General features: G+C 41.4%; 1 protein-coding gene across 1 annotated transcript; it reads right to left on the reverse strand.

Moving 5' to 3' along the window:
- Positions 1 to 2,129: 2,129 nt before the first annotated feature.
- ipo7 (importin 7) lies at positions 2,130 to 16,703 on the reverse strand. The gene is made up of 25 exons (XM_006780173.3): positions 16,499 to 16,703; positions 14,200 to 14,281; positions 11,397 to 11,550; positions 11,130 to 11,288; positions 10,880 to 11,036; positions 10,672 to 10,761; positions 10,483 to 10,577; positions 10,009 to 10,093; positions 9,756 to 9,890; positions 9,421 to 9,520; positions 9,254 to 9,330; positions 9,011 to 9,127; positions 8,588 to 8,677; positions 8,317 to 8,482; positions 8,068 to 8,228; positions 7,376 to 7,504; positions 6,584 to 6,650; positions 6,341 to 6,466; positions 6,158 to 6,255; positions 5,951 to 6,046; positions 5,540 to 5,760; positions 4,323 to 4,531; positions 4,019 to 4,225; positions 3,813 to 3,929; positions 2,130 to 3,222 (listed from the first exon to the last, which is right to left on the reverse strand). Exons 1-25 carry the CDS (start codon positions 16,580 to 16,582, stop codon positions 3,125 to 3,127), a joined length of 3,120 nt encoding a protein of 1,039 aa, XP_006780236.1. The 5' UTR covers positions 16,583 to 16,703; the 3' UTR covers positions 2,130 to 3,124.
- Between the last annotated feature and the right edge of the window lie 722 nt (positions 16,704 to 17,425).

Below are 17,425 nucleotides of genomic sequence, written 5' to 3' on the forward strand. Positions count from 1 at the left end.
GTCAACAGTTTATTTAATCATGAATAAGTAACTTTAAAGTGAGCCTGCTATGCTCTACGTTGGTGGGTGTTTGGATTAAATGTGGTCGTTCATGACTTCAAAAATCCATGTGAGACAAAAAACGCACACTTCAGGCTACTTTAAACACTTTTAGACATTCTTTTCCCAGTCTCGGCTCTCTGTGATGTCAAGAAGAGCCGTTATCCCTGATATGGTGACGTCAGGGACACAGCTCTGAGTAACCTTGCTCCTCCTGCCTACTGTCCAAGCCTTCTGTTTAACATGTGCAGCCAGACAGAAGAGAGCTGGCTTGTTTTTAACTAAAATTAAAATGAACCGATTTGGCCCCTTTTTTCTAATTGTTAATGATTTGTAGAGTGTCCCAGCCGCTGGATTGGGAGCATGCTGGGAAAAGTTTGAGAGCCTAAAGGAGGAGAGCATAACACCTCCACTTCCTAGTTCTACATGTTATAACTGCCTACCTGGACTCGGTGCTGCAATTTGATTCCACATATACTTTTGATGGTATACAAAAGCAGGTTAAGTTATTGGACGTTCATACTGATACTACGTGAATTTTTTTTTATCTCTTCATTATGTTGTGTTATTCTAATTTGTGTTGAAAATATGCTGGTGAGGATGACTCCCCCTGCAGACCAAATCTACTTATTCCCATGTGTTTGATTTCTTAGGTTTTACACCAGATGCTCTTCCTGATACAACCTCAAACAGATTTCTGTCTCCTCCTGGGATTAAACAGGTGATCTTTCACTCATTAGGTAAGTGTAACCTGCTACACTAACCCAAATCTAGCTAAGGTTACAGATAAAGTAACTTGAACCCAAAAGAATACTTCAAATCCAGGCAACTTCGAGGGCAACGCTCAAGGACGTCTTCAGAGGTTACTCCAGTATTTTGTTTTTCACATGGGGTGACCTGAACTACTCAAGGGTTAGAGGCCTCAATAATTAAGATCATGTTATCAGAAATAAATACAGAATTAAAAACTTGTTTTGGGAAAACAAAGCAAAAGAAAAGCAAAACAACAACAGGCATGATTTTCCTCCTCTAAGAGAGGGAATCTAAAATAATTTTGTAATGAATACTTGTTTTGGAAAGTGTTGAAAGAAGCATTTAGATACAAAGAAGCATAACCACACAAATGAAAATCAAATAACATAACAAAATTTGTTACTTTGTAAAAGTAAACATAAAGTAGATTTACTTTTACAATTAGTTTGTTAATATGTAGCTACACCACTTCGATTTTTTGGCTTTAGTCCATAGTTAATATTTACACCTCATATTTATCTGGATCTCATTTTTGAGTTATTCTAGTTGCACGCCCTCCAGTATTACAAAACTGACAATACAAAACTGACAATAAAGTTGACTTTGACTTTTTAGCTTAAGCTAACAACCTAAGTGCTCGAAACAGTTACTGGAGTACAATGCTGCCCTCCAGGATTTAGTGGACAAAAGCAGAAATGAATAAACATTTACTCAAGTAATTGTACTTAATACACCACCTCTGGTCCAAGTTGGTGCTGTTGGACTGTATCTGACAAACCTTATCAAATAACCCACTTTCTGATTTGCTTCATTTTACTGAAGGTAAGATTTAGGAAAATCAGGTGTTACAATAAAAACACAAAACTTCTTAAAGGAAGCTAATTCACAATCCTGTAGACATCCAGAATCTCAATAAAGACCTCTGCCAACGCCTCATCAGGTCAAGTAACATCTTTACCAAGTTAACAATTACTAAAGCTAAGAATATTGGCTTTTACATTTTTATTATATTTTTGCAAGGTCACAAAACCATTTCAGTTCATTCCCCCCCCCCAAAGTATAGTTTTTATTTTTGCTTTAGGTAAGTAAAATGGTTTTTTGCACATTTGAGTTACCTAGGATAACCTTGTTTGAGTGGTTACCAGAGCATCGTGCACATACTTAATTTAAAAAAAGAAAAGAAAGAACTCTGATCTGTGATCACCTGAGAGCGCTGCTTTTTGAGGGGTAGTCATCCAAGGAAAAAAGTTTAACGTTATTTACTCATTCGTCATGAAACACATTTCTAAAGCAGGTAAAGACACGAGCCTTGATAAGGAGACACTCGTCACCATGAATTCCCTTATCTTTTTTGTTTTTTTTAATATGTTGTTGTATATATAGATGGTTCATCCATACACCAACCAAAAGCTTGAGACCTTCACGATAAGTCCAATTGTACATGCTTCAAAGATGTATCCAACTGCACTGTCAGTGCTCACACTTGTCCTGCAGCCAATAGTGAACACCAAGAGCATTCTCTTTTCCTGAAGTCGCCCACTGATCCCCTCTGTAACCAGATTATTACAACCTGCCATTACAGAAATCGCTTGCAAAGTAACAAAGTTACAGCTGTTTTCATTTTAAATAGTTTTCAATTTAAAAAAAATTTGCAGTCTGATACAGAGGGCTAGGAGACCTGAACAATATGAAAGTGCTAGTATTATTAATTTACAGAGATCAGGCATCACATAGTGCTATGAATTATCCAATATGCTACATATGAATACAGCTGTTGATACCTTACAAATGCCTCTGGTTGCTTTTTTTTCAAGGCTACTTGAAAAATAAACAATAACCTTGGCTTGTATGTACATAAACATGAGTTTTGTTTATGCTGAAGATAACGTTGATTTCACCACTACCAGAGGTATAATCTTATTAGGCCAAATGGCCATGACAGTGATAATGAAATATTTAGTCCCATTATCAATTCTAACGGTTAATCCCCCAAATTTTGTGTAAGTGAGAAAAAAACAACAAAAAAACAAAGCCAAAAAGAGTTGCTGTCATGGTATCCCCCTCCACGCTGGGCTCCAGAAGACAGCGCTGTTCAGAGCTTCTTCATCATCATCATCATCATCTCCTGCATCGTGCTCAAGTTCTTGGTTCGTTTTTTCCCCCCAGCCACTGGTTGCATTTTGGTGCAATTTCCCCCATTTGACAGATTGAAGAATGACTGAGAAGAACCAGTTCTGGAACCACTACTTAAGGGAACAACACAAGCTTTTTTTTTTTCTTTTTTCACTTCACTACAATCAGTCACGGAGTAATAAAAAGTAGAACAGATGACTCAATTCATTCCTGGAGCAGTGCCTCCAAAGTTGAAAGTAGATGGCACCACTGGCGCTGTGAACTTGTATCCGCCGTGTTTCTCGATCATCTTGGATTCTGTAATAAGATGGGCAATATATTTTTTTAATAAAACAGCAGAAAACACGTTGTTTGCTCAAGATTTACTGCTGTCCAGCTATGCAGCTCACCCAAAACAACCAAGTAAAATCTTTATCTTTTTACCATGACAGGTACCTTTATTTATTCCCACTGGGCAGCCTTTAATATTTATTTGTTTATGCATTCCTATTAGGCCCCCATGAAGAAGGAAAAGATGGTCTAACCAAAGAAAGTCTGGAACAAACTGCTTGGCCATCACTGTGGTCCATTATCAGAAGCTGCAATGGCGAGGAAGATGCCATTTATTACTGAAGAGGGATTTTAGACATGTTTTCTTTCGTGTGGCAAGCGTCAGATTTTTTTTAATGCCATGCATTTCTGAGCCAATAATGGCTTATTTCAGTATGTCAGTCTGAAATGCAATTAGATGGAGGCAGTGAATGCTAAAGTAGTTTTTATTACAGGTACAACTGCATCAACAACAATGAAAAAGAAAAAGCAGCACATACAAAAGCACTTTATTTTCAGACTTTAGAGCACCGCAAGATTTAAATTGGCAAACATGGGTAGTCTTAGCCGGGCCTCACCATGTGCTGCCCGTCTCTGATCTGCAAGTGTGGCGATGTCCTGAAGCTGTTTGCCCTGTTCCTCGTCGAGGGATTGTGTTAGCGCCTGGTACCATGCTGGGTCACGGGTCTGGAGATCTGCACCACATTGAGGTGACATCAATTAGTGAAAAATACACATGCATATAGTGGTTTGTTTTTAGGCCATCGGCAGCTTGTGGTCTTACTCTGTAGAATGACTTTGAAGATCTGATATTCGTCCACCAAGTTATCTTCGTCATCTACGGCTGTAGTGTAGCCCTCGAGTGCCGTCTCCTCTGCGTCGTCCTCCTCCCAGTCCTCGTCGTCTCCGTCCTCGCCTGCATGCTTTGCTAGCATCTCCAAGTATTCTTGGCCCTCCTCGTCAATGTCATCCTCGTCGCTGCCCAGCTCCGCTATATTACAGACGTAAGATGACACATTTGGACTTTACCTCCCTGATTAACGCTGAACGCTTAGACACATTTTTAAAAATAAAAATCTTCATCTTACCATTATCATCCTCTTCTTCCCCATCCTCCTCGTCATCGTCTTCCTCGTTCTCATGCTCTGCTCGACAAGCGTACGCCCTCTTGAGGCCACTGAAAAGCAAGATGGCTGCTGGAAGAAGCTGGCTGGCCACCTGGTTGATGGCCTGAGGCCTGTGCTCGAGGTCCATGAGAGCACATAGTCCCAGAATGCACATCTTCCTGTCATGGAGGCTGAGAGAGGAGTAAAAGCATTAAAAGGCGCCGAATCTTCTGAGATTCAACAAGGATGAACAGTCAACACAAGATATACTGAGATAAGACGCTTGGGCCAGTCACTTTAATTTTATACTCTAATATTTTCACTGCCAGCAGACAGACTGTTAATAGTGATTTCAAGGTAACCTTTAAATCAACTAAAATAAAAATAGTCAGTTAATTCTGGAAAAGAAATATTTTTCCTAAAAGGTGACTTTCCCTCTTTTTTCCCCTCAGTGTCTCATCTGCATATCCCTCCAGTCACGCAGCAGCTGCACTGACCCGACATTTCAAGAGCCATCGGTCAGATGTGACAACAGGTCGCTACATTAACTGCCATGTTGTTCTACACTTACTGAGCACCAGCATCAGTGAACCACAGGAACAAAGCTATACCCAAAGGTTCAGGAGTCTGGAACAACAGTTCTTTGTTTGTCGACGTTTTGAAATTCTCCACAAGCAAATGAAAAGCTCTCTCCCTTCCCTTGTTGGGAGTCCTTTATTGCAGTTTCAGTACCCAGCTCCATTAATGTAATCTCAACTCAGTATGAGGAGGGGAATATGCAGCAAAACAAGAACTAACGCAGCCATAAAAATCAGCGAACAGCGTCATAGACAGAGCCTGATGCTGCTTGTAGACAACACCGTGATTCATTCCCAGTCTCTTCTTCACAGTGAGAAACACAGCTTATTAATCCAAAGTACCTATACTATTAAAAAGTTCTTTTACAAGATCAGTGACAAGCTAAATTGATAATAAAAACTAATAAACATATGCAGCTATAAGAAAACAAAAGTGCAGGGCTTTGTGAGAAATGGCCCTAACAGCCTGTTTTAAATTTACGAGTAGTCATTCGTGCTGATTAACAATGATTACTATTCAATGTCAGTTGGGGAAATAAAAGCAAATGTGTTTTGTGCATCTTCAATTGCTAACTGGCGCACACCTAAGCTGCGATTCAGTATTAAAAACATCAGTCTTACCCCAGGAAGCAGTCAACGTCTTTCAGCCACTGGCTTATGAAGTGGTTTGTGATTGGTTCTGTGTTGTTGGGAAAGCGGAGATTCTCCAGAGTGTTGAGGAGCAGAGGAGGGCTGTAGTACAGTGCAGCAATGGCCACCTGGAGGCACATAGTCCTCAGCTCGCTGGTCTTCACCTCCCGCGTCAAACGCTCCAATGCAGTCGTCACAAACAAAGGCACAACCTTCAAGGGCAGGATGAAGTTTAAAAATAAATAAATAAATAATAATACAAAAAAAAAAAAAAATCCCAAGCAGGAACTGTACAACAAAAATCTACTTTTACATTTTATTTCACAGCCAAGTGGTGATGCTCTTTTTAATGTAACAGCTCGTTGTTCTGACGCGTAGATGCAATCTTTATTTGACACTGACCTGATCAATGCCGCGGCCTTTGCACTGCAGAATGATCACTTCTAGGAGCTTGGCTGCGTGGCACTCTGGGTCCTCACCTGGATCGCCCGTCAGGATCTGTGTGAACACACAGGATGGTTTAACACCAAAATCGTGCTCAGCAACTAGTTTAGCCAGAATAAAAAACAGCCCATCTCACATTATGTAGAATCAACTGCAGCACCTTACCTTCTTACACATGCTATAGATTATCTCCAGGTATTTAGTGTCAGAGAGGAGGGTGTCCGTATCAACTGTGACATAGTTGTGAAGGAGAGGCATCATATCTGAAAGAAAGACAGTTATTCACTCAGCTGAACAGACAGACAAAATTACACAGGGTGTGAAAAATTCATTGGAAAATCAAAGTACCTGTGAAATAGTCAAAGCCATCCTGCTGGAAGACTTCATACACAAGTGGAAGGAGCTGCCACATCTGCGGTGACACCTGCTGGCAGGTGAGGCTGTGGGCCAAGGACAGGATCTCCTCATAGAATTCTGAGGGGAAAATCAAAAGTGCATCACTGGAGGTAAACGCGATCTGTTTACCACAAAGAGTTTAAGACCAGCATGCGGGAGGAATGTGGAAACACAGGAAGAACCGGTCTCACTTACCCAGTACATGCTGCTGCAGCACAGTGCCGATGACCTGCAGGCAGATGCCCTCGAGCTGCTGGGTGATCTGAAATAGCACAAAACAAAGAAAATTCAGAATTCACTTTCAGGTTCACTAAAGAAGATGCAGCTGTTGAGATCAAAACTATATTGCTTTTGCGTCACATAAGGCTCTTAATTTAGCACGAATAGTAAGTAAAATGATTTAATAGAAAACAACAGTCTTTCAGATCCAAACCTTGTTATATGTGGAAATTTGAATTGAAAACACAAATTTCCAGATCCACTTGGAAACTTTGGACTATGACTCCCCAACTGTACTAACTGTAACCTGGGACAACATGATACCATCTGTGCTGTTAGGTCCTCTAATGCACCTACAGCCATTGAATTGGTTACATTTCCATTTTCCAAATCCACAGGTCAAATAAAATAATACCACTTTGGTGCAGCAAAGCAATGCATGTTGACAATCCTGAATTACAGAACCATTACGCAATTTAAAAAACCCAGAGTGCTTATTGACTGAGCAGCAGTAGTCCTGCGTTTCAGCAGACATGGTGGCAGTGTGCCCCGGCTCTATTTCTAGCGTCTGCCTCAGCCTCTGAGTCATTTTGAACATGGTGAGAACAGAGCGTGTTCCCAGGAGTTGGTGGGTGGCTCGAGTGTGTTGGCAGGAACGCTGTAGCAGCAGACCCAGAGCCGCTTCCACAGAGGAAGTGGCACCGAGATGAGCGATCAGCCGGGAGGGGTGTACATGTGGGCAGCGGCTACGGTGGCTATGATGCTAACCTCTTTGTGGTCCTCCACCACACTCAGCAGTGTGTCGATGGTGTTGAGGATGCCCATGGCGGTCACAGCCTTGTCATCCCCTCCCTCCTCATCAGGGCCCGTCTGAATCACCTGGTTGAACGTCATGGCCTGCCAGAGAGCAAACAGGAAAGAGCATTACGACTGTGTCTATGATGAGCAGAGTACTTTCTAGTGAACCTCATAGCAACACATGAATCATCAGGCAGGAGATTCGAGCCTTCATATTAATCACTTCTGAAAAGGGAAAAGCAACAAAAACAGGAAAGAGGGAAAAAAAAAAAAAAAGATTTTGTTGTAGCTTTCTGTTAAAAGCAGCAAAGAGGAACCGCAGTCACTTTGCAAACATTCAGCATCAGTCATCAGTGCATGAGATGGAAAATAAAGAAGCTAAAGGGAAGAAAAGTCAGAAACATGACAAGACACTTATCCGCGATACTGATTCTTCCTTTCCCAGGGATATTATATATTTATTAAAAATCAGGCCACTGGTACTTTATCCGTCATGACAAACTTGCAATTAATCTTCAAATTCTTTAAAAAAAATTAATACAACATTTTTTTCCTTATGGGATGACAGCTCTCCTCATTTATTGCTCTATAGGAGCAGTTTTATGTGGCATCTTTGTGAGATTATGCCATGACAATGTAGCCTCCATCATGTCTGCACTTACCAAATGCTGTGTCATCTCCACTGCAATTGGAGTGACCTCCTCACTGTATTCACAGATCATCTTCTGTATGACATTAGTGAGGTCGTCATTCTCCGTCTCTCTGACGATGTGCAGGAGTGCCTGCATCACTGGCCGAATGAAGGGGGTGATGTATTCTTTGGCTAAAAACGACACAAGGAAAAATGTTGTTAGATGGGAACTGAACTTTAGTGTTTTAGTATCACAGGCTCCATGAATAGATTATCTCACCCTTCTCCTGATTGCTAATGAGAACCTGTAGGGCGATAGCGGCCTCCACCTTAACTGGCATCTCATTGTCATTGATTAGACAGTTGCGGGTCAGCTCGAGGGCCGTTTGCAGATTCTGGTCATTTTTGAACTTCACCTCGCAGAAGTAATGCAGCACCCAGCAAGCCTATGGGAAAAGGTGGCAGGACCACTGATTAAACACATCCTACATAAAGTTATTCCGTGATATTATCACACAAGTCTGACAACTGGTGATTATGTGATCACGTACTCTGGCTCTCATGTATCCCAGTTCACTGCGGAACAGGGGGAAGACGTGATTCTGCAGCATGAACTCCATCTGGTCTTTGTATATCTTTTTCTGCATAAAATGAGGAAGAAAAAAGAAAACTAAGTTTCACGAGGCAATCAAAACAGTTTACACTTGCAGTGGTTTGCAGAAAGAGGATGCTCAGGCTGAATTCAGATGATTGATAATTACACAGCTTCAGCGCTGATATTTTGCCCACAGCTAGGAAAGTATTAAAATGGACTGTAATAAAGCACAACCGAGTAAAGAGCAGTTTTCACCATCAGTGCAATATCTGCAACTGAAAACATGAGTGAAAGTGGAACTAAATGTCTTTTAGTTTGTGCCTAGAAAACAGGATTTACCAGATAAGTGGAGAAAACGGGCCAGAGGAGAGACGTTTACCTTGAGCAGGATTTCAGCCAGAGAGCCTATCATGTGAAGGGCGCCGTCCTTTTTCCTGGGGTCAGAGGTGGGGTCTGTGAGAATCTGGTAACAGAAGCCCATAGTCTTTTGCAGCACCTAAACAGAGTAAGAAGAACGTTTTATTATTTTCTGGACCTCAAATACAGATTATAGAGATAGTTCTTTTTTCCTCCCTCTTAGAAGGGTACAAATTTTTAATACAATTAACAAAAATGGCCTCACCTCTTTCCTCTTGTTGCAGGCAGTGAAGAGAAGCGTCTGGGCTGCGGTTGTTGGAGAGATAAAATCCTCGAATACATCTGACAGAGACAGCACAGATTGGAGTAATTGTTAGTCATCACTCATGCACGGACTCTTTTGGATTTCAGGCATTGACCGTCTGAGCTTACCAAATTTCATGCGGATGTACTCGTATGGATCCTCCTGCCAGAGCTCCTCATCGCTATCTGTGTAACACATGAGGGGGAAAACCACGTCCTGAATGATGCCCTGAAAGATCAAAGTCACAATGGTCAGCGAGCATCAACACAGATGTCAGGTTTGTTCTTGGACAGAAACGGTACATCAAAGTTCTCATGGCAATCATTACAAATGGAAAGATGCACTTTAAACTGCAGTTATCAAGGTTCATTCACTGCTCTTTTTCAAAGTGTTTCAGAAACCACTAACAGTCTTATACATAATTGTGAAATATCTAGCACATTTAAGCATTTTGAATTTTTACCTGGATGTGTTGTTTGAGGTTCTTCCACGTCAGAGCGTGCGCTATGCCCTGGTTAATATAGTTGAGCGTCTGTTGGAGTACTCTGGGAGCCACATATTGCTTTTCCTTGTATTGGTATAACACTTTCAGCAGCACCTAGAGGCAAAGTGTGCAAAGAAACTCCTTACATTTGTGGGTTTCACTCCAAAAAAAAAAAAAAAGTTCAATTTAAAAGGTGAGATGCTGCTGCTCTTTCATCTTCCAAAGTTCTTACCTGCTGTGCACCGACTGCATATTCCTTTAGGAAAAGTTCAGCAAACTCTGCGTACTCTTTGGTTGTGTTTCCTGGGCTTCCATACCTACAAACAGAGTATGAATGTTAAACCGAGTGGCAATATTTAAGGCTGAAGTATTAAAACACCATTAAATAGCACATTTACATCCTGGTACAAAAAACTGGTTAGTTTCTTTCCTCATAATAACTGGAGGTGAGAATTTTTTTTGGGACACTTAAAGTAAAGGGTGAGGAAGATTGATGTAGCAACACAAGCAGCTCTGGTGACTGCTGTCTAGTAGGATTAACTTATACTAATCCGAGTATAGTTCATCAATATCGCTTCAAAAATACTGAGTCCAAACCCAGTGGGTGCGTCTATTTTTATTTACTTTTCTAAACATGCAGTCTGTGTGTTAAACTTGCTCCTATGATATACTGAACAAGTTAAGGGAACAATTATTGGATTTTTACCTCTCAAAGAGCCGAGCCAAGATGTGGAGGGCCCACTTCTTACACTTCCACCATGGAAGCTCAGGCCGCTCATCTTCATCGATCTGCATCGTCTCCTGCAGCACAGACAGGAACCAGTATCGTAGTCAGCATGCGGAGCAGGTAAATGTGAACACCTTGTGGAAACTGGAAATCTTTTTCCCTACTTACCGGAGGCACATCTCTGTCTACTACCGTCTTCAGGATTTCCATCCACTCTGTCAGGTTCTGTCTGTTGATGAGCTCCAGAGGAAGGTTGTACTGTGGAAGGAGACAAGGAAGCCAGTTATTTACTCCAGTGTCACCAGATATTAAGATGTGTGTCAAAGAAGGAGAATTAAAAATAAACAATGATTTTACCGAACAAACCAAAGAATACCTGGAAGAGGGCATAGAGGATTTTAAAGATCTGTTTCTGTATGAGGACAGAGTCAGTAGAGTGGTCAGGGAGCAGCTGGATGAAGCGTTCTTTCAGCATGGGCATGAAGATGTGCATGGCGGCCACCAGTGGTTGACGCTCTTCTGGTTTCTTGTACCTGTTTCATACACAAGGCCCACAAGCTCAATGTTAGACCCAGGGCGTGTGGTATAAGACCATGTAAAGGTCAACACTGAAAACTCTGACTTACTCGTAGTTTTTGACAAGCTGGTAAAGGCAAAGCAAGATGCCCAGCCACCCTGCACTGTTGTCTGACTGCAGGTAGAAGCCAATCTTGTCCACGATGGCCGTCCACTTGCCGGGGTAGTCATGCTTGATCATGTGGTGAATACATGTTGTCAGCTGGACCCTGAAAAGTTCAACAGACGACTTTCAGGTTGGGTAACTGAATGCAAGAGTGACAAACTCTCCTCAGCTCCTCCTCTCGCTCTACTCATGCAGTGGGGTTTGTGGTTACCTGATGCGCTCGGGGGAGTGGATGATGGCCTCCACTATGTTGTCTCGAATGAACTGCCTGTCCTCCTCGGGGATGTTATTAACAGGCGTCTCTGTGCCTGAACCGTCTCCATCGCTCCAGTGCTGGGTTATCATGTTCTTAAGGTAAATCACACCTGGACAGACGGGGAACACAGAGGTTACAGAGCACAGCCCAGAAATGCAACACACACAAACAGTGATCAACATCACAAAAAAGATTACATTTTAGCACAAATAGTTAGGCAGCTTCCAAATGAATGCACGGAAACCATGTGGAGAATGAAGAAGAGACTTAAAGGAACTCTGTTTCAAGTTTTGCTCCCTAAAGCTCTTTCGGTTATCTTTGAGATGTAGTGAAACTGGACTTTTAAGGAGTGTTGACAGCACTTCACTGTATAGGAAAGAGGTGTGACAGGTTTATAAAAAGACAATAGCTGATAGCTTTAACTTCAATGAAAGCAAAAACTATTAAACTGAAAACATGATTCCTACCATAACGTTTGAGAGACACTCCAGAGACTTATTCTGGGGAACAATATATGAACTTATGAAAAGGACACATGGGTATACGATCCCCAGAAAAGGTAAAAGGCTGTATATCTGCCATCTTAAAATGGGTATAAAATGGACAAATACACAAACTAAGACTTCAAGACACAGACAGATTTTACCAAAGAAGAGCAGTCTCAAATACCAGAAGGAAAAATAAGATGGAAAGCAAGATTTTAAAATCATACTTCTCTTCATGATGGGATATCAAAAAAAAAGCCACCAACTTCATGCAACCCCTAAACTCGCACCCATCATCATTATGGCCGCGTACATCACAGCAATGTGAATTGAGCACCAAATAAAGCCTATGCTGCAGAAATAAATTCCCTCTGTAGGTCAGTTTTGAATGTAGCACCAGGGTGTCAGCTGGGTTCACATCTACAGTGTGGGGGCCTCACTATGAGGTTTGTGGCTCACAAGGAAAGGCATCTGAGAGAGCGGAGGTCAACACGAATGCCTACAGCAACTGCGAGTCAATCATAATCCACCCCATCAATGCTGATGGAGCACAGCCCTCCGCCCCCTTTCACTGATGACTACACTGCACAACAAAGTCCCTAGGAATGTGTCATAAATTTAATTTATGACCACGAGGAAAATGTGTTTACACAATATACTTTCACCCTCTGTATTTACTTGGTAACAAATCTTGAAACAACTCACACTGCACATCCTGTCAACACGTATTCAAATACAACTCAAATCTACATTCAAACACGATGCCCAGAGACAGCTGGCTGCCATCAATGCATCTGATCAATCTATTAATGGAAAAATAATTATCTAATAACTGTCAATCACCACTAAAGCAGTGCCACTCATATTTCAAAAATTTAAAAAGCATTTTTGTTGTGTTGGACAGCCTACCAGCATCAAACCAGACAGGCTGCAAACAATAATCTGGCCAACCAAAGTGACTACATGCCAGAACAATAAATCAAGACGTTAGTTTGTAATCAGCGTTACTGTTGATATTAGTCCAAAGCTTCTGTACAGTCTGGACCGCAAAATAATGTCTGACATTTTTTTTCCCCTTATGGCTAAAAAAGTAATTTATAATACCTGAGCACAGATCTATAGCAGCTTAATTTGCTGGAAGAGCCATGTATTCTTGGGAGGTGTGTGCACAATAATTAAGATGCTATGTGTGCACTTTCTGTAACAACTCTGGCCCAGATTTTAACTTTGAGGAAGGTGTCAGTGGAGGGAAAGCTCTATGTTCAGAGAGCAGCATTTGACTGAAGCTATATTTAACCAACTCCACGTGTGCACTGCACTTCAGCGTGGTACTTTAGCCTCACAAAAACAAGTGTGAATCACAGATCATCACTTAATAACTCTACCTTTAAAAAAAATAAAAAAAAATTATATAATCGACCTCTTTAACTTGGGAATCGCAGGTAATAGATGTGTTATCTTATTTAATGGAGTCTGACAAATTTAGAGTAAAGTGTAGGATAAAAGCGGTAAAAAAGTCAAACAGTAGCAAGGTGGATTCAGTGTACACTAAGGCAGCGGTCCCCAACCCCCGGGCCTCGGACCGGTACGTGACTCGTTTGGTACCGGGCCGCGAGAGTTGAGGCTCAGGTGTGAAATGTATAGTTTTCAGGGTTTTTAAATCGGTTTTCAGCGTTATTTTGCTATCGTTTACTGGGTTTTCCTTGGTCTTTTCATGTTTGTTATGAATAAATCTTTTTTTTCGGTACCGGTGCTAGTTTTATTTTGTTGTATTTATCCGCGACACCTTAAAGGCCGGTCCGTGAAAATATTGTTGGGCATAAACCGGTCCGTGGCGCAAAAAAGGTTGGGGACCGCTGCACTAAGGTATACATTGATGGATTGCAATAACAGCTTAAAATAAACCAAAACAAAACATTAAATTAATTTTCCTGACCAAGTCCTTGAGCACTCGCTCAAGGACTGAAATAAACAGAAATTGAAGTGAGAACATTTTTACAGATGCTTAAAATAAATAACTAAATGTAATCACATCTTTTATTTGTGGATTTGGTTTCAAGTCACAAAATAGTTTGACTCAGAAAATACACTAAACGTATGAACAGAACATTAAACCCGATGATGAGTCACTTTTCTTTCAAAGAAAAGATATGCGATTAATAATAATTATTAACAAATGCAAAAACGTTTGGCTGTTTTTTTTTTGTTGTTGTTGTTTTTTTTAAATCCTACGACTGTATAATTATTTGTTTGCTGAGAAAGTTCTGACTCACCTGCTTGCCTGACAGGCAAATCCAGCTGATCAGTCATGGTGACGCGAAGCAGCGTGGACACAAAATTTACCCGGGCGTGACCCTGTAAGCATTGAAAAAAATATATGTAAGCTGGTTATAAAGACAAAACATCTCCCCTCTCTTTGTTTAAAGAGTCATTATTTGCCTTCATTATTATTATTTTAGACAAGATAGAGCTGACAGGAAAGGAGAGACATAGAGCAGGCAGAGTGACACAGAGGAAATGGCCTGGGTTAGAATCAAACCCTCCCACAGTAGCCCTTCAGCATATGGGTAGCCTGTTTAACCAACGCCCCATCATCTCTCTTTTAGTATTGTTTCATGTGTGCTGGACTTCAAGTTAGTTTTAATTAATCTTTTTGAGCTGGCATTTAAGTATACTTGAATCGGTCCAAGTCTAACCTGCAGTTTGAGCACACACACTATGTACTCAGATAATCATACATCACTGTTGCTGAGTAACTGGAAACAGAAGTACGTGACTTATTGTTACAAATCTGCAATATTATGATCTTTGAAGGATTTTTAAAAATAATTTACTACAGGGGGAGGAAAAATATCCCATAGCCAGAGTCAGTTTTACAGCATCAGACAAGACATTTTTCCAACCTAAAACATGAAGTACTACTAAAATAATCATCACCAGAACAGAAGCGACATCAGACCGGTACCTGCTAACTTGTACAGCCAAGAAAAGCATGATCAGTCTCTGATAAATACATTAATGCCCTGCAGCTCAAGGGTCACTGAATTTGATTTATCTTAAGCTTCATTCACTGTTCAACTGACAATTCTCCATGAAAAGCAGTGAGAGTTTATGACTAAGCAAAGAACCACATTTAGAAACCACAGATTTACTCCATCCTCCTCCAGAAGACATGACTTCTATTGAAGAAAAAAAAAAACTCCAAGAGGTCCAGCCAGCTTTGTGAAAATACTCCGAGCTCTGCCATTCAAGGGAAGCAACACTAACAACGCTTACGTGGGTGTAAAGCAAAACCTTAGCCCCAAGCATTGCCAATAATACATAACTGAGACATTAGCGCCTGAATAATAAACAAACTCAACCATTTCATTCGGTACGCCCATGCAAGCTAGTGCACTTCCAAACAACAAAAAAATGATTATTCCATGTTATGCTTATTGAGTTGGAAATGTGTCCAACTCCATCACTATACGGCACCAGTTAGGTCCTCAATGGCACATGAAATTAAGACGCTTTGCAGCAATAACTTTTATTACAAACACCTAAAGCAGTCCAGCAAATCAGTTTGCTACGAAGTGCCAGGGATGGTGGTTTAATTTTACAGGATGGCAGGACTCTGTCCCGCATTTAATCCCCATTAACAAACCAAATACGCTCTCAGAAAAGTAACTCACGACTTAAATGACCTTAATGTATCCAGTTGTTTTATACAGATTAATTTCCGTATATCAGAAATAAAACTAATTGTTTGTGTGACCAGACATTTTTAGTCACACAGTGCGGATGCTGCCTCGACCAGGATAGTTGCTAACTCTGAACTTTAGCTCATACGGACCTCGGAAAACCTATTTTATTACACATTTCACGCAGTAGCTGTGAAGCCCACGATTCTATAACGGGCGAAGCCAAGACAAACTGTACTAAAATAACCGATTATGTAAATTTTATTGCGTAGTTAAATACTGTGAACAGTTCAGGGACTGCCAGTGACACGTGAGCAGCTGCTATGTAGCGTAGCTACAGCAGCTCATCCAACAAGTAGCGAAGTTAGCTAGCTGACATTAGCCACCTAGCTAGACACCAGTATCCCGCTGTTAAATACCCTGCCTTCCACTTGCCCTGCATTTGGCCAGCCTCTTTTGTCACCCAACAAGCCGCTCGAATCGTTCTTCCGCCGTGTCAGCCTTGAATTTAGTCGAAATTGTACAGAAACGATATGAGCACAGCTCACACTTATCGCTTCGGCAGGGCAACAACCGTTAGCTTCTGTAGCATTAGCGGCACAGCTGGCTGAAGATGAGGCTAATAGTGACGCTGGTTACTGCCACACGAGCGTGTTATCACCTAATCACAAAAAGGACTGATCACATCGCGTTTATCACGCAAAAAAAAACAGCAACTAAAGTCTGGGCAATCAGACAGTCTGCTAGCCGAGGGGGATGTGAACGCCTGAACTGCCACACTAAAGGCAGTAGAGCCCAGCCTGCGTGATCGCACCATCTTGATGTTGTGAACGGCCGAGGCCCGACCCAACCAAGACCGCGCCACAACTGCCTACATCTTAACTTTTACCTCGTTCAGCTGTCGCTCCGCGGCCTCCCGCAGATTGGGGTCCATCGTACCCCTAAGGGCCTCGACCAAAGCGTCGGGATCCATCACGAAAACTCTGTTTACGGCTCGGATTTCAATATATCACAGCTCTATCAATTCCCAGTCACTGCGCACATGGACGCACGGCTCTCCGGTTACCCGGCGCGAAAGGAAGCAGTGAATGAAGTACCCGGATAGATCAGCGCCAAATTTGTGCAAGACGAACTTCCGGCAGCGCCCGTGGAGCTCTGGGAGGTGTAGTTTCCAGCTACATGGTATCATATTATCTACTGAAATTCAAAAAAATGAGGAAGCTGACCCACCTACTGGCTGCATTTATTAAACGATTGAAATTTTTTTTAGTTTTAACGCCTTTTATTTCTTGATTTCTTTACATAAATAAAGGTAATTTAAGGCTATTCATTGTGAAAGTCCCAGTTGCAAAGCTTAGAATGATTTGCATTCTCATTTGATAGTGTGAAATAAAGTTTCTATGACAGAATGCATGCGTGTGAATGAGAGGGAAGTTAAATGAGTTCAAATACCTGGGGCCAAACATCAAAAGCAATGGATGGTGAGAGTGTCAGGGGTGATGCATGACAAAAGGATAGTAGCAAGAATGAAAGCGAAGGTTTACAAGACTGAAGTGAGACCTTTTATATTGTATTTTTTGATGACAGTGGAACTGACAAAAAGACAGGATGTTGGGTTGGAGGTGGAAGACCATGGGATCCAATATTTTTTCATTGGGAAAAAAGTATGCCAGAGGGATATCCTTGTTTCTCAATAAGTCACCTCTCTAATGATGGAGACAAAGTTGTAGAGGCAAGTTTGTGCACGAGCAGAAGAAAGACAGTTGGTATGTTGTACAAATTATGTTGAATAAGGAGCTCCCAGGCAGGATAGAGT

This window comes from Neolamprologus brichardi, chromosome 1 (genome assembly GCF_056152115.1).
Source record: "Neolamprologus brichardi isolate AB-2024 chromosome 1, ASM5615211v1, whole genome shotgun sequence".
Lineage (NCBI taxonomy): Eukaryota > Metazoa > Chordata > Actinopteri > Cichliformes > Cichlidae > Neolamprologus > Neolamprologus brichardi.

Bases quoted from the DNA above. Each gene is read 5' to 3' on its own strand.
- ipo7 (XM_006780173.3), bottom strand. From the start codon at position 16,582: ATGGATCCCGACGCTTTGGTCGAGGCCCTTAGGGGTACGATGGACCCC. The intron at 9,331-9,420 runs GTAAGCTCAGAC...TGTCTCTGTCAG, and splicing joins GTACATCCGCATGAAATTTG to ATGTATTCGAGGATTTTATC. The intron at 6,256-6,340 runs GTACTTTGATTT...TCTTTCTTTCAG, and splicing joins TGGCTTTGACTATTTCACAG to ATATGATGCCTCTCCTTCAC.